This window comes from Neltuma alba, unplaced genomic scaffold (genome assembly GCF_004799145.2).
Source record: "Neltuma alba isolate B1F8T4 unplaced genomic scaffold, ASM479914v2 tig00010324_pilon, whole genome shotgun sequence".
NCBI lineage: Eukaryota > Viridiplantae > Streptophyta > Magnoliopsida > Fabales > Fabaceae > Neltuma > Neltuma alba.
This window is the reverse complement of record NW_021635235.1, coordinates 870,501-893,845: the sequence shown is the minus strand read 5'-3', so window position 1 is coordinate 893,845 and position 23,345 is coordinate 870,501. Positions and strand designations below refer to the sequence as shown.

Genomic DNA, 23,345 nt, shown 5'->3' with positions numbered 1-23,345 from the left:
AAGATAATCTAAGCCATTGTATGGAATTAAAAGGATTATCTACCGTTGTTTTAAACATCGGGTTCCATGGCTATGATTGGGGATTTTTTTTTTCCCGTTATATTTCTTATTGACTTGACGTCATTATTTCGATGGAACCCGAAGTTCCAATAGATACTAGCAGTATCCATAAAGATTTACCATCTAAAGTTAAATGGCCAGAAGCCATATAATTTTAAGTTTTCATCTCATTGTAACTAAATGGCCAGAAGCCATATAACTCAGATTTTTCATTCTTTTCAAATTAAATGGCTAAAACCATATGATTTTGATTTTCTATATTATAGCCAAAAGCTATACAACTTTGAGTTTTTTATCTTATGGCTAGAAGCTATATATATATATATATATATATATGGGGTTAATTCTCTATTTTTTTTAAAATGACTTGAAGTCATATGTATTTGAAATTTTATCTTATTAAATAACTAGAAGTATTTACGTATAAATTTTCTATCTTAGGCTAGAAGTCATATATATTTGATTACTGTTATCTTATTAAATGGCTAGAAGCCATGTAATTTGAATTTTCTATTTTATGGCCAGAAGCCATATATATATAATTTTGTTTTATCTTATTAAATGACTAGTTGCCATATAAATTTGATTTTCTATCTTACGGCCAGAAGCCATAGATATTTGAATTTTTTTTATTTCATTAAAAGGCTAGAAGCAATATAATTTGTATTTTCTATTTTATGGCCATAAGCCATATATATATAATTTTTCTTTATTTATATATATCATGTTGAATTTTCTATTTTATAGCCAGAAGCCATTTATATATATTTAAATTTTCTTTTATCTTATTAAATGGTTCGCATTCATATAATTTTGATTTTCTATCTTATGACTAGAAGTCATAAATATTTAATTTTGTTATTTTATTAATTGCCTGAAGCCATATAACATCAAATTTTTTTTAAATGGCCTGAAGCCATATAGTTTTAATTATGAGAAGGATCATTACATGGTTTGTTTATTAAAAAAAAAATTATGACAATTAGAATTATAAATAATGTAGCCCAGAAAACTAATAACTATATAGTAAAGAATGTGTTGGTAAAAGAGTTTGCCTTTTCTCTTTATTTCATGTTACATTTAATTAATTTAAAATTTAATTTTTATTCTTATTTTATTCTCATATATTCTTGGCATTCATTTTGATATTTATTAATATTATAATTTCCTATTACTAAATGGCCAGTAGCCATTACACTCATATTATTGAATAATATGAAAATAATAACTTATGATATTTTTAAAGCCCTGAAGGCTTATGGTTCAAATATTAAGGGGCACAAATGATTTTTAAAATAAATATTCATTATATAGAGTCTTGAAGACTAATAGCTTATAAATAGCCCTGAAGGCTTATGATTCAAATCTTCCTAACTATATAGTTTGATTTTTAATCTTTATAGATTTTTTTTGAATTTATAAATTTATGAATAAGTTTTGAAGCATTACATAATATATACAAGGAAATAAAGTTTTTGAATAACGAAATATCGAGAAAATATATAAATTTTGTTCAAAAAAAAAATATGCTTCATATTTTAAAAAAAAAAAGGGGGTATAACAAAAAGTGAAGTATATCATATAGTGAAATAATAATATATTTTAGTTCCTGAAGAACTATATATAGCTTTTTTTTTTTTGAAGAACTATATGTAATCAAAAAAATTGATATAGTTCCAGAAGGACTAATAACAAAAGATTGATATAGTTCCAGAAGAACTAATAGCAAAATGTTGATATAGTTCATGAAGAACTAGTAACAAAATTGATATAGTTCTTGAATAACTAATTTAGTTCCCCCCATTATTTTTGTGGGCAGAAAAGAAATTGATAATGAAAAATTATGTCCCACAAACATTTATATTAGAATATTTGCTTATTAAAGGGTTTTAAAGTGATAGCTCAATTAGATTTAAATATATTATTATATATGAATCAGGAAGCATTTAGATTTTCAAGTTAAAGATATGTTATTAGCTTACTATATATTATTCATTGTATTTGAAATACGGAAATAAGAAATATATATTTATATGACTCACACTTAAGGGGGAGATTGTTGAAATTGTTGAAAAACAAGTGTGAATCATGTTAGATGGAATTTGTTATTATTAATATTAATTTCATTCCTTATATCTCATGTTCCTTTTGAAAAAAGCTCCAGAAGAGCCAATAGCGCTCAACCTTCCATGAGTGCACAGGTTTCTACCATTTGGGTATAAGATAAAAACTAATGCTCTAGAAGAGTTATATCATTATTTATTATCCTGAAGATAAAATCTATAATTGATAACATATTCCTTATGGAATATTAAGGAAAAATAAATAAATAATATAACATGGTAACAAGAAGTTTACCAATAATTGAGAATAATTTTACAATAAACCAGAAGTTTATGCATTCATAGTTTGGCATGACCGGTTAGATCATCCCGGATCATAATGATGCAAAATATCATAAAAAATGTGCATTGTCATTTATTAAAGAACCAGAAGATTCTTTAAAATGATATGTGATTCAAGAATTGTTATGTGTTGTTTGTTCTCATAGAGAACATCACTAGCTATGCTCAAAATCGGATCCGTACAGATTTATAATGTATCAGATTTATATATGGGCCCATTTAGACACCATGTAGACCAAAGTAATACTCTATAAGTGAAAGATGCATCTATAAAATGGTCACAAGTGTTTATGATCAACTTGCAACCTGAAGTTTGCAAATATGTTCAGATAATTACATTAAGTACATAAGTTCTTGATTATGAAATCAATACGATTCTTGTTGAGATTGCTAGTGATTGTTCCTCATGTTGCTGATAATTATATGCTTAGTAAAAGCCTCCATAAGTAGCTAGATCAGAGTTTATGAGAACAGAATTCCTACTTGAGTGTTGGGATGATGAATTCCTACTTGAGTGTTGGGATGATTGATTTTATATATTTTTGCACATAAAAGCATCAAGCCAACAATATATTGTGAATTCTCCCATTATATTTGGCTTTTGGTGAGGAGTCAGACATTTTTCATCTCAGAATATGCAATATTTATTATTCCATCGTAATAATGGACATAGGTGGATATTAAAAGTAAGTTGGGATCAATGTTGGATAAGAACCTCCTTATTCTTGTTTGTCTCTAAATGAAACAAAATAATGTTTCTAAAAGAGATTTATGGATTTGGGAGACCTACATTGCATATTCCCAATATGAGGGGGAGAAAATGTATAGCTGGAAAAAAGAACGCATAGAATGTACTTTCATTATCAAATGTAGATCCTCAAATATAGTAGTATGAACTAGAAGTTCATGAAGTATTGCATTTGAAAAACATTACTAATGTCTGCTAGATGCAATTACTGACCCAAATGAGAATTTTTAATTCTTATATTCCGGCTAAAAATGCTCCTATTCTTGAAGACATGCTAAAAGCATGATATTATGATCGGTTCCAAAAGAAAAGAAAAAGGAGCAAATGATAATGATGATCATACTAAGGAGGCATGAATTGCAAAAGAGATTAAGACATAACTCTTTGACCCCTGAAGAGGTTTAAGTGTCTGAAAGCAATAAAGAGATCTCGATATATTATGTCATAAAAGAAAACGGGACCGACAAAGGAATAAAATTGTCGACAATAATTTGATAGATGATATCACATGATCAAGTGAGGATCTTATATATAAATCTGTTATGAGATACAGATAGAAAAATGATTGGCCAACAGAAAAGAAAAGACGCAACATTATAATAGGAGATTTGTGTATCTCTAACCCAAACACCTGAAGTGTAAGGGGTATTTGTACAAGAAAAGAGAAAGAGAATCTTATGGTGAATTAAAATTTTTATGTATCTTATCAATCTGGCAGTTTGATAAAATCTCATATGCGTCTAGAAATACAGTGACCCACTATGTAGTGAAATTATATATGAATCCCAGAAGGATTCAAATTCTTGTATAAATATAAACGATCCAATACATGAATAGATATGGATCATAATGTATGAAAATTCTTCAAAGATTTAAGTTTCTAGAAGCATACAATTATGTTCTCAAGAACATCATTGAAGTAAGTCTATATGAGACATATGTGGTTAATATCAATTGAAGGAATGTTGTAAACTTATTCCAACTTGTCTGTTTATGAAAAGATTCAAAATGAGTCTGTTATCAATACTATTTATAATGATAGTATCAGAACTCCTGATGAGTTTTCAAAAAATGCAAATTACTTAAAGAAAAAGTTTGAAATAAAAGTTTTGGGAAGAATACATATGGATAAATCACATCCATTATGCAGATAAGTAACATCCATTATGTGTTTCGGTAGTTGCAAGATCTTTAGATATGGATTAAAGATCGATTTAGACCTCTAGAAGGTAATGAACAAATACTTGGTCCAGAAGTACCATGCTTTAGTGTCACTAGAGCACATATGTATCTATCTAGCCACACATAATTCAATATATCATTTGCTGGTTAGCATGATATAGTCTGTCGCTAATATAAAGACGATAGAGCGAAATTAAGAATTTCATTTAAAGGATACCGTGGATATCTGAAAGTACCCACAGCTAATTTTATTGGCTATGTAGATAAAGTATTTCTGTTTGATTCTCATGTTAAGAGATCACAGCATGATCTACATGTGGGTAAACTATAAAAGGACTATTCATATTTGACGTTTTTATCTAATTACAATATTTGGAAGGGTTGTTCGTTATATTAGACTTCGCAGACTCCAAGATGTCAACTGATGTTGTCAAGAGGGGGAGTTGATACACGCTGTACTCTTTTTTCCTTGTCTATGGTTTTGTCCCACTGGGTTTTCCTAGCAAGGTTTTTAATGAGGCAGCATTGCATAGTGTATCAATGAATGATGTACTCTTTTTCTTTCGCTAGGTTTTTATCCCATAGGGTTTTTCCTAGTTGAAGTTTTTTAACGAGGCACATTCATATATATTGGACATCCAAGGGAGAGTGTTATGAATATAATAATATCTTTGTGGATGTCCATATATCTCCCTTTATCTCCTATATCTTCTATAATATCTAAGATCTCCCATTATCTCTATATCCCACAATTATCTCATATTATCATGTGATCTGTAGATTCTATCAAAGATGTAAAGCTGTGCCTATAAATCGAGGCTAAGTATAATGTATTGTGTACTCTTGAATGGAATGACAAAGACTCTCTTTTATCAATCCTTTCTTTCTTTGTATGATTCTTCTCTATTTCTTCTTTATTCATAACAAGTTCAAGCATTTTGGTTAATCTGGTGTCCTTTTCATCTCCGAGTAATGTGTATTAGAGACTTAACTTACTTAGAAGGATTTCCTAAGCATAACGATTCATTTTCCAAATGATGTTAACCACCTACTCTAGGTTTCTCAAGAACTTGTCTGAGTCCTACTTCTTAGTCACTTAAGTGCACTTAGATTAATGAAAATGATCGGAACATTCATTTCATCACCCCCTTTTTCCAAACACAAGCCTAACTATTTTATCCATTGTGAACTTGATCGGGCCTATATTCCCTTAAGTTCATTTTCTTTTTACCAAGCTATTGTGCAAGAATCATTATTATTTCTTAAAGCATCTATTCATATGGAAAGATCTTGATTCTATGTACAAAAGTTGAATGCCATGTACAGAAAAGAAAAGTTTTTATAATTGAAAATAAAGGAAAAAAGAAAAAAAGAAAAGTCAAAGAAAAGAAATACAAGAGAATGCATTCTTGAAAGAATCTTGTAAATAGTGATATGCTTTGAGCTTAAGTTCAAATTGTATACATTATTTGATCTCAATTGTGCATACATAATGCTTGTTGCATTCTTTTCATTCCATGAGACATTTCCCAACATTACAACCTTAAAAAGTCCCCTTGATTTAAGAGTTTAAGTGCCAAATAGTGATAGAGAGGTTAAAATTAGCAGGGCTTAGTTTAGATGGCCTCGAGCGAAAATTTTCCTATTTACGAGTTGAGTGAAAAATAATCTAATGAGTTCTCATTTGTGCATCTTTTTTATTAATTGTGCACTATGTTAACTCATTTGCATATGCTAGCTCTAAGGTTTTTGTTGGGTTGAAGTTCATGATTAATTGGCTTATGACTTTCTTATCACACATCCACACAAAACACAAATTAGACTCTCTTACAAATGTGTATTGATATATATATATATATATATATATGTTAGGAACATAATTGTAAATATTATATTGTGTACATATACAAGTTTCTACTGTTTTAGTCAATTAATTGGTTATACCTAACTAATTAATGCAGGGCCTGCTAAAAAAGAAGCACCTTGTAATTAAAAAAAATGCACAAATACATGATGGTTCTAGTGGAAAAAAGCTAGATATTAAGAGGCAACAATAACAGTCCTCAATTATAGAGCTATCACATATTATGACCCGTAGTCCTAAATATAAGAGCTAGTTTGTACTGTTTAATGCAATTTACATTACAAACTAATTCTTTTATTTAGGAATGGAGGTAGTATTTCATATGTGTGGAGGTTATGGTATAAAATCTGTTAGTTATTTACTCAATACATGATGGTTTCAAGCTACCATGTCTTCATCATTTAGAGAATAAATGACACGTCTTTACATGACGATTACAAATCATCACGTATAGGCAAAATTAACCAACTTGTATCAATAATTCTTTAACAGTGGGTTCTATCATAAATACTTAGTCTTCAAGACCTAGATAAATTTTTCTTTAGTTATTAGTCTTAAGGACATGGTAAAAATACCATTTATAACCATCAATTTGTCAAGAGTCCTTTTGCAAACTCATGCTGTTAATTAAGATCACTAAGTAACCTTTTACAAAGTAAACGAATTAAAAGTAATATGTAATTTCTTGTCACTTAGTCACAACATAAAAATCAATGTGCTAACCATCTCAATATTTTGCTTTTTAAGATATCAATCAATTGATATCAAAATTAATAATTCTCATTAATCATAAAAGTAAAGCAGTTATACTTTAAAATAGATAAATATTAAATATAAGAATAATGTGACAAAATGGTAAAAAGACAATATTATAGCTTCATGTCATGAACAAAATGCCATGAATTCATTAAGTAGAGTCTCATATTGATAATATATTATAAAATAATTCACCCACTCTTGAGAATATCCTACACTAACAGAAAGCAAAGAGAAGATGAAATCTCTCAACGGCAGAGTTTGAGGTCTAATAGTCATTGCCAATCATCATCTATGAAAGGAAGAGACTTCAAACAAAGGAATTAAGAACTCTCTAGTGCACATGCTGAAATGCTACAGCAGTATAGCGATCATCTTTGAGCTTCATTTTATATATGCTCTCGCATTGTTCATTGTACTCATCAGTATATTGTAACATTGCATGGATGGAAGTAATAGGGAGTGGTTATTTGGTACCTAGTTAAATCCTTAATTATAAAAGTTCTTAAATGTCTGAGAAACTCGAGGGTTTTGTAAAGTCCTCAAGTACATGTGAAGCTTCAGGGGACTGTGAAGGTTTTTACATACTCATAAAACTTGGAGATTGGACATAGGCCACTGCAAATTGGGTTGAACTAGCATAAATCTTATTGTATGGATTGCTTCTTGTCTTTCCTACATGAGACTTATATAGGTGATATCCTCCTCTGACTTGAACTCTTTATTCAACTCCGGTACTCCTGGTTTAATTAATTTAATATCTACTTAACTAAGTGTTAAGTTTTTATTTGATTTATAAACACCTAATTCACCCCACTCTTAGATGTATTTTGGACTAACACATCACTCTAAAGTGTTATATGGTTTATTTCAGCATCTTAAAGTATTTTTTTATATGCGTCCAACATCTTAAATACCCTAATTGTAAACCTAAAATTGGATGCTCAATGCACATGAAAACATACTTCAAAGTGCTATCATAAAATACTTTAGGGTGCCAAATACACTTAAAAAAAAAAAAATTTAGAGTGTCGGATGAACCATTAAATATTTGAAAAATACTTCAGTTTGCTTGATAAATCTTAACCCACCATAATTTTTATAGTTACATGTGTACAGAATATAATTTTAAGATTCTTATAAAAAAAGAATATAATTTTAAGATGGTGATATAACACTTTATTTATTTAATTAATTTTATGGTCATAATTATCATGTTGCTGTCAGTTGTGAAATATCATAGGAAATTTTATTAAAATATTTTCATAATTTCATAATATTTCTAAAATTGATACGTAATTAATATATCAATCAATTATTGATCATGAAAATGGAATGGTATAAAATTTATAAGATCGATGGCAAAAAATAAAAAATAAAAAACTTTATAAGATAATAGATCCAGTGTTGTTATTAATTTATGAGGAATTTATAAACCGGGCTTTCTTCCGTATAGCGGATGGGTTTTTGGCCGGTAAAGCACGTAGAAAAAGAGTTGTTTTCCAAACACCCCTTAAGCCTAGCCCCAAGCAACTCCATCCTCAGTCCGTCAGTCCGTTGCCTTGCATCGATCGCCCACCGCCGCTCCATCTGGTTCTGTCCTTCGCTTCGCTCCCACCGTTTCTTCTTCATTGGCGTCGCTCCCTCTGGTGAGAGACTTGCTTTGCAGCTGCGTCCAGACGTACATTTAAATAGGCACCTCTCGATCGCTCCACTTTGGCATCGCTCCCTCTGGTTCTGTTTAATTTGCTGCCTAACCTGAGTTCCATCGAGAGTACTAGGGTCTTGAGATACCTCTGCCCATCAGAAGTCGTTTGCAGGGTGAAAGGGGGAGCTGGTTGCACTGGGTCGCTTGGTGTTATTGTTTTATCTCGAATAATGATTTTGATTGATTTCATCAAGGGAAGGAGAATTTGATTTACTCTTGGGGAAGACCGTCAAACAACAAATGGTAAGCAGGATTTTTGTTGATCGTGGAGTTATTTCACGGCAAGTTTTGATTAATGTTCGTCCCACTTACGTCATTCCACTCTTCTGTTGAGCCTGGTCTCAGCCGCAGCAAAGGCGCTAGTTTAACAGTCGTCTCCCTTCGGCGGAAGCTCCATCTGAATCCAAATCTGAGAAGCCCCTCCTTCGCTATTTGCGGCGACCGTCGTATCTCCCAGGCACCGCCCTCCCTGGAAAATGAAGCGGGCGTGGAAACTCTCTGATGCAGCACAAGCAGAGTTGTTCTGCTTCCACAAAACGTCACCAAAGCCAAAACCCCGTGACCCCTTTCCTTTCTTCCTCCTAAGCTCTGCGAATTACGCATGCACCCCCCAAGTCAATGCCCACACTCGATCCTCCGAACATTCCGTGCTCCGAGGGATGGTTGGCTTATTCTCCCGCAACCCCTATTACTTCAATTGGATAGGCCGAGAAGATTTTAAAAGGGCAGTTGCGAACTTGGGATGCGAATTGGTTCGGGTAGCCGATGACCCTCATGCTGTTCTTAATATTTTGGAGGAGAATTCTCACTTTTGGTTTTGGAGTTGTCCTGATGGGACGGCCCTTGTTGATCTTTTGGATCTATTGGAATCATGGCCTCACTTGTCTCTAATGGTACATTTGAATAGATGCTAATTGATCTGATTTCATCTCCAATTTGATGGGTAGAATTATTGTGTGTCTTACAATTTACTTCATCTATATCTCTTGAAAGTTTGGACACATACATGGAGTATTGTAGGGCATTTGCATAAGGAATACGTATTTTTACTTGCATGTTCATGAATGAATACTCTTGGTATGCTTGGACACTCGAGAAACTATAAGTTTTGATTGTTAAAGTATTAGGGCTATTTGACCATAATGTGGGGCTTTCTTTATTTCTTGTTACATGTTTTCTGTTCTGCCCACTAATATCATTTAGACCTGTTAAATGGGCTCGGATATTTGGCGAGATAATGTAAAGTGTTGAAGTATATCAGGACATTTCAAGTTGGTAATAAGTGATAATTGACGACTATGGTATAATAGTGTGTTTTAAACCTATTGCAAATAAAAGTATAAAATTCTTCTGACTTTTTCCTCTGTTTATCTCTTTTAACATTCAGGTTTTAAACTGGAGAAGAAAAAGTTCTCTTGCTGGCGCTCCCATGGCTCCTGCAGAGTACTCTAAGGCTATCAAAGTTGCTGGTAGATCTAAAAATATTGATCTTGCAGTTGACCTATTTAATGATGCCACAACCAAGCAAATAAAAACAACAGCTATTTATAATTCACTGATGGCTGCTTATATGTTCAATGGGCTTCCTGCAAAATGCAAGGCATTGTTTGTGCAGATGAAGAAGGATGGAACTTGTCACCCTAACATTATAACCTTCAATATCCTTATTTCTGTTTACGGTCGCTTGGTACTAATAGATCGTATGGAAGCAATATTTGAGGAGATACATAATTCAGGTCTCTCCCCGAATATAAGCACTTATAATTACTTGATTGCTGGGTATGTTACAGCCTGGAAGTGGGATAAAATGGAACAAACTTTTCGAATGCTGAATTCAAGCCCTTTTATACCTGACACTGACACATACCTGCTGATGCTACGTGGGTATGCTTATTCAGGTAATTTGAAGAATATGGAAGAGACATATCAGTTAGTGAGGGATTATGTAAATGAGAATGAAATTCCTTTGATCAGGTGTATGATATGTGCATATTGTAAAAGTTCTGAGCCTGATAGAGTGAAGAAGATACAGGAATTACTGAACTTGATTCCAGAAAACGAGTATAGGCCTTGGCTAAATGTGTTGTTAATTAGGCTTTATGCACAGGAGAACTCCTTAGAGGAAATGGAGAACTCAATTAATGAGGCATTTCAGCACAAAGTCTCAGTAAAAACAAGTGGTATAATGCGATGCATCATTGCAACTTATTTTAGGAAAAACTTAGTTGACAAGTTAGAAAATTTTGTGAGGCGTGCTGAACATTCTGATTGGAGAATTTGCCGCTCCTTATACCATTGTAAGATGGTGATGTATGGATCACAACAACGCTTTGAGGAAATGGAAAGTGTCCTGAATGAGATGGAAAGTGTCAACATGAGTTCGACAAAGAAAACATTATGGATTTTGTATAATGCTTATGTAAGCTGTGATCAGAGATCCAAGGTGATGAAAATATTGGGACTAATGTGCAAGCGTGGATTTGATTTTCCAATGTGTGCAGTATCATCGTAAATTACATTATTTGGGGCATTCTTTGCTATTCATAGATGAGTTAACTGTGCAACGAATATCTTCTCATTGGTCTGCTGAATGCATCTAAAATGTTGGCCTACGCAGCCCTATGTAGCTTGTTTCGTGATGGGAATACATTCAAGGGATTTTCATGCCAACGCTTGGGAAAAATTCCTGTTGTTTGTGATGGACAACCATCTCTAACAACATGGGGTTCTCAAATAATTTATATGTATGCTTCTTTTCTCAAAGGATGTCAAGCTTATATGTATGCTTCTTTTCTCGAAGGATGTCAAGCTTTTATTAAGGAGCTGCATTTCTTGTGCCACTGTGGTGGAAATAACTCATCCTCAAAATACCTGCCTTTTTTTGCCTTAGTAAAGACTTTAGGGCAAATTGCTATGGAAGATTGGACTGCTTTGTTTTCTGCCTTAGAGGATATCCTATCTTCCATCTAGTTGTACTTCTATCTCTTCAGAATATATTTTTTTTCATTTAACAAGCTAATTTTTAAACTGAATGTGTGTGTGTCACTGCTCTTCCGTACCCCCCCTTTTCCAGGCGGCAGTCTGGATGCTGGGCTGACATTAATTATTGCAGAGAAGATCAATTCCTGAGTTGCTCTGACTTGGTTGCTTGCACTCTAACTAAGTAAACTGTGTTGTAGGAATCGTATTTTGTATGATAGATGTCTGACTCCACTTTGCACTTGGTCTCTACACATGTTATTGCATTGCCTCATGGGGTGGGCCAGCCCCTAGAAAGTAAGCCAATAAGGCTAGCAGCACTAATATCAGTTCTAAGCAGTCAACATTCTGAAGAAGGAATAATATGAGTTACTGTTTTTTGGTAGTACTTCTGCTTAATGCATTTTGTCATTTCTGCCTAAATACTTTTGGTGAAGCCTGGCATCTGTCTCATTGACTACTGTAACAATTAAAAGATATTGTGTATGCTACTCATTCTATCAGACTTAGTGAATTTATTTATTGGCAACATTATTTGATTATGTACATTCTATCCAACTTTATTAATGTTTTGTTTCAAAAACTAATACTAATGTGTTGATCTGCCTACGGGCCCTCCATTCATCTCTATCTCTCACCCCTCATGCTTTACACTTAGAGATGATGGGTTCCTCACTTCTCATACACGGCATGTTTGGGTTAGCTTTTTGGAAGTGACTCTACGGTGCTCAAGGTAAGTATGTGAGAAGAGTTTTGTCTCCCTTTACGTGAAAATACTTTTTTCAGGTGCTTTTTGAGTTTTCCGAACTCCCTCATAATCTACATAATCTAGCTAGTGGGAAAAAAAGTGTTCTATATCATATTATGATTTTAGTTCTTGTTCTTGGTGAAAAATGGTAATTAATGCTTTGTGGAAGCACTATAGGTATTTTAGAGTGATTCTTAGATAGATCTTTTTGTTTTGCTGTGGATGGGTCATTTTAAACACTCCAGGCTCTGCAATTTGCTCAGATAATCTTTCTCCTTATTTTCCTATCCCTGGCAATTTTAACTTTACCTTTTGTGATAATTTGATTTTAGTCACTGTTTTTTCCTTTGCCTTGCCATTTGCTTCCAGAATGTAGTAATTGTTTGGCTGATGTGTTTGACAATCCTAATGTCACTTTACTAAAATGCTTAAAACAATTGGTTTGCATACTGGAATTTTGTATGCATGTGTTCTGTATGTTCTGATTTATGATGCCACCAATGGTGTTAAGATTCAAAGCTATTAGTTAATTACAACAACAACAAAGCCTTATCCTACTAGGTGGAGTCAGCTACATGGATCGCATGATGCTGTTGAGCCCTATCTAACGCCAAATCGTTAGATAGATTGTTAATTGAGAGATCTCTCTCAATGATTTCATTAAGCGTTGTCTTCGGCCTTCCTCTACTCCTTTTTGGAGGACTCTATATTGTTTGCTCAACTCTTCTTACCGGCACGTCCTAAGGCCTTCTTTGCATATGACCAAACCATCTCAATTGGTTTTCTACCATTTTCTCATCAACAGCAGTCACTCCAACTTTTCCTCTTATATGTTCATTACGAATTTTGTCTTTTTTTTATATGACCACACATCCATTTCAACATTCTCATCTCAGCAACTGTCACTTTATGTTCATGTTATCCCTTTAAAGCCCAACTCTCGCTGTCATATAACATTGCCGGTCTTATAGTAGTACTATAAAACTTTCCTTTGACCTTATTTGGTACTTTCCGATTACAAAATCCAATATCTCATTCTATTGAAAGAAGAACTAATGGCTCGTTATTACCATGATGTGACTGGTTGGGCATTGATGGAAGGATGCTTGAAAGCATTGATAATTCTAGTGATTGGAAATGTCACTCGTGAGTATACTAGACGTAGTGGCCATGAACTTATGTCTTAAAATTGTGACTTGCTGCTTCCTCACCATGCGTTTAGTTGTGTATACACAATTGCTAGAGTGGACTGCACACTTCTAATAAATTGGAATCCCACCTGAATATTATTTGCTCTTTGATACAGCTTTGTCTTTTATATAGTCCCCCCCCCCCCCCCCCCAATGAAATGCATTATTATTTTATATGGAATCAGATATATGCTTTTCATCCCCTTATAGTACATACTGATTTCCTCCCTAGTTGCAATTGTTGTCTTTTTCCTCCCCGATGGTGTCAAATTTCTTAAAGATTTTCCCTTTTTAAGAGTTTTTATGCATGTCTGCTACTGCTTGGTTGCTGCTTGCTTTTGTTTATATTTGATATTTAATTGATTTTGAACCTTATAGGTTTTAAGATTGCAAGAGCAGTTGCAAGCTGAGGGGGATCCTAGAGCCGCATTGGAAGTTGGTTTGAGCATGTCTTCAGGACAATTTTCCCGTTCGCGTGGCATGGATTCTCAGGTTCTTCCTGATTTTAGTAGATTTTTGCAGTTCTTTAAAAAAAATCTATTTTGTGGCGGCCATGATTTTAAAAAATCTAATTATTTAAAGACAAGGGCTGAGCTGGAGGCGGTTGCCCTCACTGAGGCTGATGTGGCCAGGCTGAAGCAGAAAGTTGCAGAACTCCACCTTTAGCGACAGCATCACTATGGTTCATTTGCTGATGCGTGTCATCAGTATCGACTTGTTCCGCATTGTTCTCATCAGTGAATATGCAGACTTATTTTAACGTTGAAAGCTTGCTTGACTTCTGACATTAGGTAATAGTTTTATGTGGCATCTGAACGGCTGAACCTAGCTTTACCATCATCTTCATGTTGCCAAACGAAAAATATAATGTCAATTTATAATTCTGGCCATGGGTACTGTTTGATACTGTTATTTAGGAAGTTCCGCATGAACTCGATAATACCATGACAGGCAGACGCCAATACTTGGTATGAAGTTCAGGGGTCAAATAACCAATTTATGGACTAAGGGTGCTGCCCCAACTTCAGAAGACATTATTTTTGTTTGTAGTCGGTGCTTGAAATATTGCACTGGACGTCAGAGTAACCGTCTCAGAAAAAGTAACAACTTATTTTGAATGGGTTCTCTTATTATTATATTCTTTCATTTTTATTACTACTTCCGGTCCTAATTATAAGAGCCAGTTAACTAATTTGAGGAGTTTAAGAAAGTAAGTTGAGTTAGTTATTTGTCTTAAATAGGTGTTGTTTTTCTTAAAATATTTTTACTAATCAAGTGTATTGACTTAAATTATCATTGTTAGAAGGGTTACTTTGAAAAAAAAATGTATAAGTATGAGAGACAGAGTGAATGGGGATCTTATATTTAGAATCAAAATAAAAGTCAAATACGGTTTTATATTAAGGATCGGAGGTAGTATATTGCACTGGGCTTCATCAGAGTAATAATGCTTCGTTGCCCTCCAACGCGGGCACCCGAGGTAAGATTGTAAGAGTTAAGATAAAATAAATGTGTCCGAGAAAAATGGATTCCGTTGTAAATTGCATCTAGTTAGCTTCATAGTCTTGCATTAATTTGTGAGAATACTGATTGTTTTAATGTTGTCATGCATAAGTTGTTCTGTTATGTGAAACTTGTGAATGTTAAGAATTATGATCAGTCATATTTCAGAAGCATGAATTGACGAGGGTTGGGTTCTTTTTTTTTTTTTTTAATAATAATATCATCAATTTGAATAACTTGTATGTTGGTTTTGTGTGAAGCGACAAAACCTCTAAATTTTGATATTGTAATATATTCATCTTCAACATATTACGCAAATATGACAAAGGAAACTTGATACTTTGCCATACTTGGGTAATAGATTGAACATTTAGTGGTTAAGCAAAAATGGATAGGTCATCTCGTCACTGAATGGAAAGTAGAGAATAAGCCCCGCTGTTCGTAGCGTGCAAACGATACAGTGCTGTAAATTTTATTTATGTTCACGTGCTAAGGGGTTAGTCAGGAGTTTAATTCCTGGGTCTCATTGTTCTAGGGAGTTGATTATTGGGTCTCATTGCGAGCATTAAAGCTCCTTTAAGAAGCCTGAGGGGATTAGTTACTGGACTGGCACCTTAGGCTCAACAAAAAAAAAAAAAAAAATTAAATAGAATTAATTTAAATTATATTATACATTCAATAAATAATAAAAATTATCAAAAGTGATAGGCCAATAGCCTATTCTTTTAATAAACATGACTTATTTATTTTAACCATGATATGAATTTGAGCCTAAACTTTTTGATAAACTTTCAAAGATTAGGTTGAAGCATATTGCTTTGGATGGAAAGGATGAGAGAAAATGAAAAGGAGAGAGAACTAGAAAGAAAATATTATTATTCATCTTGTTTGTATGAATTAAGGAGAAAAAAATAGGGAGAAAAGAAAAAAAGCAAATATGAGAGTTGCTAAAATACCTTTATCTCTTTGTCAAAATATATTATGTTTAAAATTAAATTAAATATGGCAATAAAAAAGTTATATTAACGTTAATATAATCAAATAATTTAAAATAAAATTAATTAATAAAAATATATTATCAAATTTTATATTTAAAAATTAAAAATTAAAGTTTAGTAAAAATGTTATTTTTAATAGAAAAATAAAAAGTGGATGATTTTTTAAAATTAAATATAATTAAAAAATAAATAATATACATTATTTAAATTTTTATTATCAAATAATAAAAGTTTATTATAAAAGTTGAATGAGATGGAGAAATATATATATGTTAGTTACTACGAATTTCCTGCTTTGCATTGAATGAGAAAAAAGAGTTTATTTGTTGGTTTGAAATTTGGCTATTGCATAGTGAGATAATTTTGTTAAATTACAAAATAGCCATGAATAAAATTCTTAAAAAACTTGCATGAAAAGCAAAATATGCATTGTTCACTTGGCATGAGGTAGGATATATGAAGAATATGAGTTTTTAATCTTATTTTTTCTCCATGTGTAGAGAGAAAAGTTAGGGAGAAAATGAGGCAGGTTCTACACCCATTTTCTCTCCCACTCTATTCTTTTCATTCTCTCTCCTCATCCATGTAGGAACAAAATTTATTTTGTTCTCATTTTCCTCTCCAGTTTTTTTCTTCCCTCTTTGATTTTCTATCCATCCAAAGGTTGGTTTATTTTTAACTTACTGCATTGGTTCATATCATATCACTTGATGATAATTTATAATGAAATATTTTATATGTTATGAATTTATATTGAGATTAAACCAAATCACAGTTCCTTACATAATTGAAAATGTAATTCAATTAAAACAATGAGGGAAAAAAATAATATTTGCTAGCAATATAAAATTCTCATTGTCATTTTCTTTTTTCTTTTTATTTATTTGAAGTTATTTCCAATCCTTTGTTAATGCTAACATTTGAAGTCAACCCCAAATACTGACCCTTTGGCGGCTCACCATTGTGACGCAATATGCGTCCAATGTTTGTTCCTTAACTCTTAAAAAATTTAGTTATGGCATATGTCTAGACCCATTCCTTACCCAGATCATATTTCTTCTTGGTCCGTAATAAAGCCTTGTATCATGATATTACCTCCTCCGTTAAAAAGAACCTTGGCCCTCAAGGTCGAAGATTGGAAAAATAAATTGCAAAGCAACCCAAGTTGCACATATAGGTGGATCAAAGCCTCCCAATGCTTCAAATAGACCCGTTAATAGTCTATTCCAATGGGGAATTAGTGACTAACAGTATTCTAACTAGAATTACTTTTAATAAGAGGATATTTATACTTAGCCAAAAACAAAATTGTTTGGGTGAGCAGCACCATTGATATATCCCTATTAATACAGTAGAAGCTCATGTTTTAAATTAAGAATATTATATAAATTAATTGCTTAAAAGTGTATTTTTATAATTTCTCTTTTAAAAGGCCTATTGCTTTGGTTTCTTTTTAATATCATCCCCACTTGAATATTAAACAGTTTGGATCAATTTTTAATTAAATATATTTATTAGTAATTTTTAGAATAATCAAATATATTTTTTTGCCAATGCAAAATAGTCAAATACGAATCATCAAACCTAATTTACCGTCCACTAATTGCAATGAAGTATGTGTCCATTAAATCGAATTCTCTAGTCTTAGAGGATTAATTATGTATACTACACTGGTTTCTTCTTCTTCTTGTCTTCTTCTTTTTTTTTTTGGCACAAGAGAGGGGTAGAAGTTTGAAAGTAAAAGACTGAAAAGGCTGATTATTAAATCCCAAACAATGCCAAAAAAAAAAGGGAGAGAAGAAACCAATATACTTGTTAGACATATTGGGCCTATAAGTGTATTAGGCCTCGACCCATATGTGTTTACCATTGTATTTTATTGAACTTGAATTACTCTATATATAGAAGGGTCTACCAGTCAATTATTGTTGACTGGGTTTTCTATTTTTCCAGATTAGGTTTCTATTGGTTTACATGGTACCAGACAGCCAGTTTCGTGAATCTGGAAGCCCAAGTCCGTGGGATTCGTGAAAGGCTCAGAGTGCCTTTCCATTGAGCTCGTCCGTTAAGAAAGAAAACATAGCGACGATGCCGTTTACAAAGACTTTCGTTCTTGGTTTCTTTTCCAATTGTAGGAGTGGCATACTCGCCCTATGCAACAACGCGTGGTGATCAAGTGGCCGCGTGTTTGATGTAACATCCTAAGTTTGATCGGGTTTTAATAGCCTCTTTTGGGTTGATTTTGAGGATAGATTAGTGATTTAATCTTGATCTTGGTGTTTGGGTTGGATTTGAGGTTGGTTGGAGGCATAGGTGAACGTACCCCTCTCAGGGTATGTTCGCCGCGGCGAAGTATACTTCGCGGCGGCGCACCGGGAGTTTCAGAGGGGGGTGTCTTCTCGGGAAGGTTTGGCCGCGGCGAAGTTGTTCAGGTGAGCGAGGCTTCCCTTTCGGGAAGGTTTCGCCACGGCGAAGGTAGGGGTATGCCGCAGCGAATGTTTTCTGGGCGAGCGAGAGTTTCCTCTCGGGAAGCTTTCGCCGCGGCGAAAATTGGGGTTCGCCGCGACGAAGTCAGGTTTTCAGGCGACTAATTCCTCTCGGGATTAGTTCGCCGCGGTGAAAGGTCGCGAATCTATATATTCGCGAGAGCAGTCAGCGTGCGAAAAATAAGAAAATCTGAGGAGAAGAGAGGAGCTCTGCTAGGGTTTCGTTGTTGAGGCTTGGGAAAGGCATTTCTAAGGATCCATTACCTCAAGTAAGTGATTTTAACCTCTAATCTTCTTCCTTTCTTGGGATTTCTTGGAATCTAAAAGGAATTATGGTGAAACCCTAGGATTTTCTAGGTTGTGTTGGAACTGAGGTTTTTGACCGATTGTTTTGAGTTTAATTAATTGCATTGGGTTAGTTTAAGTGTTTAATCGGTGTAGTTTCCTTGGATTTAAAGAATCTTGAATTTTTGGAGCTAGGGTTTATGGAATTGGATGATTTGGGATTGAGGATGATAATGTAGAGATTGATTTTGAGTTTTGTGAATCGGGTTATGTTAAGGAGGGTTAAATTGGATGTTTAATCGGTTTAGATTTGTTGTTGGAACCTTAATTGCTCAAATGAGATGTTGGAGGTTGAATTCCTATAGTGGGTCCTTGAGGTTTGAACTCTAATTGATGCTTGGAAGGAGACTTGATGTTTTAATAGACTTTGAGGACTTTGGAGTGTTGTTTTGATAGTTATACCCTTTGAGTTGGGTAGAGTTTTGATGGAAGATAGGAATTTTGTGTCCCCAAGTATTGTTTTGGCCACATTATTAGTTTGAAAGCTAATATATGTTGGTTGTATGTTTGTGTGCTTGTGTAGACCGGTTGTGAGTCTTGGTGGTGCACGGGGCCACATTGTTGATTATTATTCCTTGCTCAGGCGAGAGGTAACCACTTTCCAATCCTTAGTACTTGCTTCTATGGTATTGTGAGTAGATTTGTGTTTTGTGCTCCAAATAGTAATTGTGTTCAAACTATATGTTGTATATAAAAAGGGAAAACCGTCTTGTGGGGTTTTGATTTATGATGAATGAATCTTGGAATTGTGAAAGATATGCCACTGAATGAGGTTAATTGTGAAATGATTGTTACTCTTTGCTTATGATTTGAGCATGATGCATTAATTGGGAATTGGTGAGAGTCTTGTCTGTTACTACCACGTGGTAAGGCCTCCATTAATGCATGATGGTTGGCTTAGTACGTCCCCCATAGTGAGGGATAGGCCTTTTGGCTCCCTACGTCCCCCAGAGTGAGGGATAGGCCTTTTATGGCTCCTTACGTCCCCCATAGTGAGGGATAGGCCGGGTTCGGCTCCTGAAAATCCCCAAAAGTGAGGGATTTGATTGATGGGATTGCATCATTGCACTTGCATGAATTGTTGTAGCTATCAATATATATATATGATTTGTGAACTGCCCCACTTGACACCTCACGAGCACCTATTTAGTAGTACCTAGTATTGGAAAGGTTGGTTACTGGGACTTTGTCTCACCCCGTGGTTTACAATATTTTCAGGTGAAGGTTCTAGGCGTGCGCTTTCGGGAAGAGACGCAGAGGCTTGAGCTTGGTTAGCTTTAGGCCTCTAGCCTTTGTTTATGTATGGCTAGTTGTATATTGCCACGTTTAGGGTCCTTTTAAACTATTTTGATTGCCAGGTTTATTTGTAAACTGGAGGAAGTGTATCTTCTTCTTATTTTAATTGGGCCGGAGGCCCCTTTTACTGATTATGGAACTTGGATTTACATGGTTGGAAACCATTTGGATGGGCTAATTTTGTTGTCTTTTGTTACCCGAGCCGGAGGCTCGGAGGCCCAGTGATTGTGATTGAATGATAATAGTTGCATGCAACTGTGTTTGAGATGGAATCAAGTTTTAAATGTTAATTTTTCTAAAATTACGCAATTTCTTTCTACTATGGTAGTTGTTGTAACATCTTTCTTTTTCTACCATAGTAGTGGTCTTATGACGAGTTATAATGTTTTAAGGTTAAGGGTTTTACATTTGATAAGATTTTGAAGTTGAGGTTGTGCACGAGTAGCTAGAAATAGATCGTGTTCAGTTCGTCTTTTTCTTTTTCTTTTTCTTTTCTTTTTGTTTGCTAATGTTCGCTATATGTAGATGCTTCAATGAGTGATTTCTCAACATTCATCGCAATCTTGAGACAAGAAATCTTCAAATTGCATCCCTTTTTTTAGGTTCTTGGTTAAAATTTGTCTCCTTTCTTTAAGATTTTCTCTCCTCTCTCTCCAAATTCTCTTTGTGCACAATTTCCCTCTCAATGTTGACCACAAAATCAGTAATAGATGTGAGCCATCCATTGTATCTTCACCCTCCTCACACCCAAGTGGTGACTCTTGTCCCTCAAATCTTAACTAGATCAAACAATTATGTTGTTTGGAGCTGTGCTATGCGCCTTGCCCTCAAAGGAAAGAACAAAGTAGGTTTTATTGACGGAACTTATAGTCGCACTAAGGAGCCTAAGTTGAGTGATCAATGGGATAGATGTAACGCAGTGGTATTATCATGGACAATCAATTCAGTGGATAAAGCAATAGCTAATGGGATTGTGTTTTCTAACATAGCACATCTCGTTTAGAAGGATTTAGAGGAACGTTTTCAGAGAATAGATGGGGCTAAAATCTATTCTTTACACAGAGCCATATCCACCATCCAACAAAGAACTCTCAGTGTTGCAGCATATTTCACTAAGCTTAAGGAACTATGGGATGAATATTCTCTTATCATTCCTCTACCATCATGCAAGTACACCACTTAGGCCTTTGTTAAAATTGTTCAACAACAATGATTATTCCAATTTCTCATGGGCCTCAAGCCCTCAACGATTCATATCAACAAGTTCGCTCTTAGATTCTCCTTATGTCGCCATTGCCAATAGTAAACCAAGCATACTCCATGATTATCCAAGATGAAGACCAACATGCAATTTCTTCTCAGAATCCTCTGGATGGGGCCACTATGGCAATAAGGGAGGGACATCAAGCTCGCGGAAGAGGCAGAGGTTGCTCTCAAGGAGAAGAGTGTTCTCATTACCATAAGAAGGGACATAAACAGGATAATTGTTATCAGCTTATTGGTTACCCTTCTAACTTCGAAGGCAGAAAGGATTTAGACCATCAAGTCAACCAAACAACCGGTGACTAACCCATACCAAGCTCTCATCTTGTCCTTACACAACACCGATATAATCAAATTTTGAAACTCTTGCAAAAGGATTCAGAGGAGGTGGCAGTCGGTATTGCACCACTACTTGAAGAACATATCTCTGGTTTGCTAAATGCTATTCCAGTTTCTTTAAGTAGAAATCATTGGATATTAGATTCTGGAGCTTCCTGTCATGTTAGTAGTTTGACTATGCTTGATACTGTTAGTATTTATGTTAGACCACCTAGGAAAATAAAAATGCCTCATGGAGATAAATCACTCATATAGGGACTATTAAGCTGTTCAATTCTATCATCCTGCATGATGTTTATTATGCCCCAATAGCTGTCACCCGTATAGGGACTGTTAAGCTGTTTGATTCTATCATCCTGCATGATTTTTATTATGCTCCAGAATGCTGCTACAATGTGATTTCTATTTCTAGATGACTAGAGAAGTTAAATGCATTATTTCTTTTTACCCAAACTCCTGCACTTTACAGGAGATCTTGACTGGGAAATCCCATGTGATTGGTAGACTCTGTGATAGGTTGTACCTAATTGGAAAAGCAATTAAGTTGGATGCTGTTATGAATGATACATATAATGAACATAGCAGTCGTCTTTCTGATCTATGGCATAATCGATTTGGGCATGCTCCTTTAGATGTTCTTAGGCACTTAGAGGCTATTAAAGATGGTATCCACCTTGATTTTAAAGATGGCTGTGTAGTTTGCTCTCAAGCCAAATAGACTCATTTGCCCTTCTCTTGTAGTGTGTCTAGTACTTCTTACTGTTTTGAATTACTTCATATTGATACTTGGGGACCTTATAAAGAACCCACTTATAAATGCCATCGATATTTTCTTACTATTGTCGATGATTTCTCTAAATGTACTTGGATATTCTCAATGTTGAATAAAAATGATAGTATTCAATGCTTGCAAGATTTTATTACTTATGTTCACACTCAATTCTCTGCTACTGTTAAGAAAATTCGAAGTGATAATGGGCTTGAGTTTGTCAACAATCAACTTAAAACTTATTTGAATAACAAAGGCATTCTTCATGAGACTACTTGCCCCTACACACCACAACAAAATGGTGTGGTGGAAAGAAAGCATATGCACCTATTGAATGTTGGTAGATGTCTTGTGCTTCATTCTGGAGTTCCTATTAAATTTTGGGGGGAATGTATAAAAACTGCTGCTTTCTTAATTAATAGAACTCCCTCCAAGATTTTGAAACATCGCACTCCTTATGAACTATTATATCACAACCAACCTGATTTACAACATCTTAAAGTTTTTGGTTGCCTGGCTTTTGTCATTGTCCAAAATTCTCATGATAAATTCTAGCCTAGATCTGAACCTTATGTCTTTATGGGTTATCCTCCAAATCAAAAGGGTTTTCTTCTCTATAACCTCACTACTAAGGCTATGATGGTTAGTAGGCATGTCACTTTTCATGAAACTCAATTTCCTTTTAAAGATTCCATGCCTACTGACC

General features: G+C 34.2%; 1 protein-coding gene across 3 annotated transcripts; it reads left to right on the top strand.

Annotated features, from left to right (window-relative positions):
- Positions 1–8,542: 8,542 nt before the first annotated feature.
- On the top strand, positions 8,543–14,674 carry LOC114755720 (pentatricopeptide repeat-containing protein At2g30780). Of its 3 annotated transcripts, XR_003741347.1 has the most exons (6): positions 8,543–8,966; positions 9,069–9,616; positions 10,111–11,467; positions 12,361–12,435; positions 14,019–14,132; positions 14,223–14,674. XR_003741347.1 is itself a non-coding variant. In XM_028944585.1 (2 exons), exons 1-2 carry the CDS (start codon positions 9,200–9,202, stop codon positions 11,233–11,235), a joined length of 1,542 nt encoding a protein of 513 aa, XP_028800418.1. In that variant the 5' UTR covers positions 8,543–9,199; the 3' UTR covers positions 11,236–11,478. The 3 variants fall into 3 exon arrangements, 1 of the variants encoding a protein (XP_028800418.1); XR_003741348.1 differs by having other exon boundaries at positions 8,543–9,616; positions 14,027–14,132; XM_028944585.1 differs by lacking the exons at positions 12,361–12,435; positions 14,019–14,132; positions 14,223–14,674 and having other exon boundaries at positions 8,543–9,616; positions 10,111–11,478.
- Positions 14,675–23,345: the final 8,671 nt, after the last annotated feature.

Bases quoted from the DNA above. Each gene is read 5' to 3' on its own strand.
- LOC114755720 (XM_028944585.1), top strand. From the start codon at position 9,200: ATGAAGCGGGCGTGGAAACTCTCTGATGCAGCACAAGCAGAGTTGTTC. The intron at 9,617-10,110 runs GTACATTTGAAT...TTTAACATTCAG, and splicing joins GGCCTCACTTGTCTCTAATG to GTTTTAAACTGGAGAAGAAA.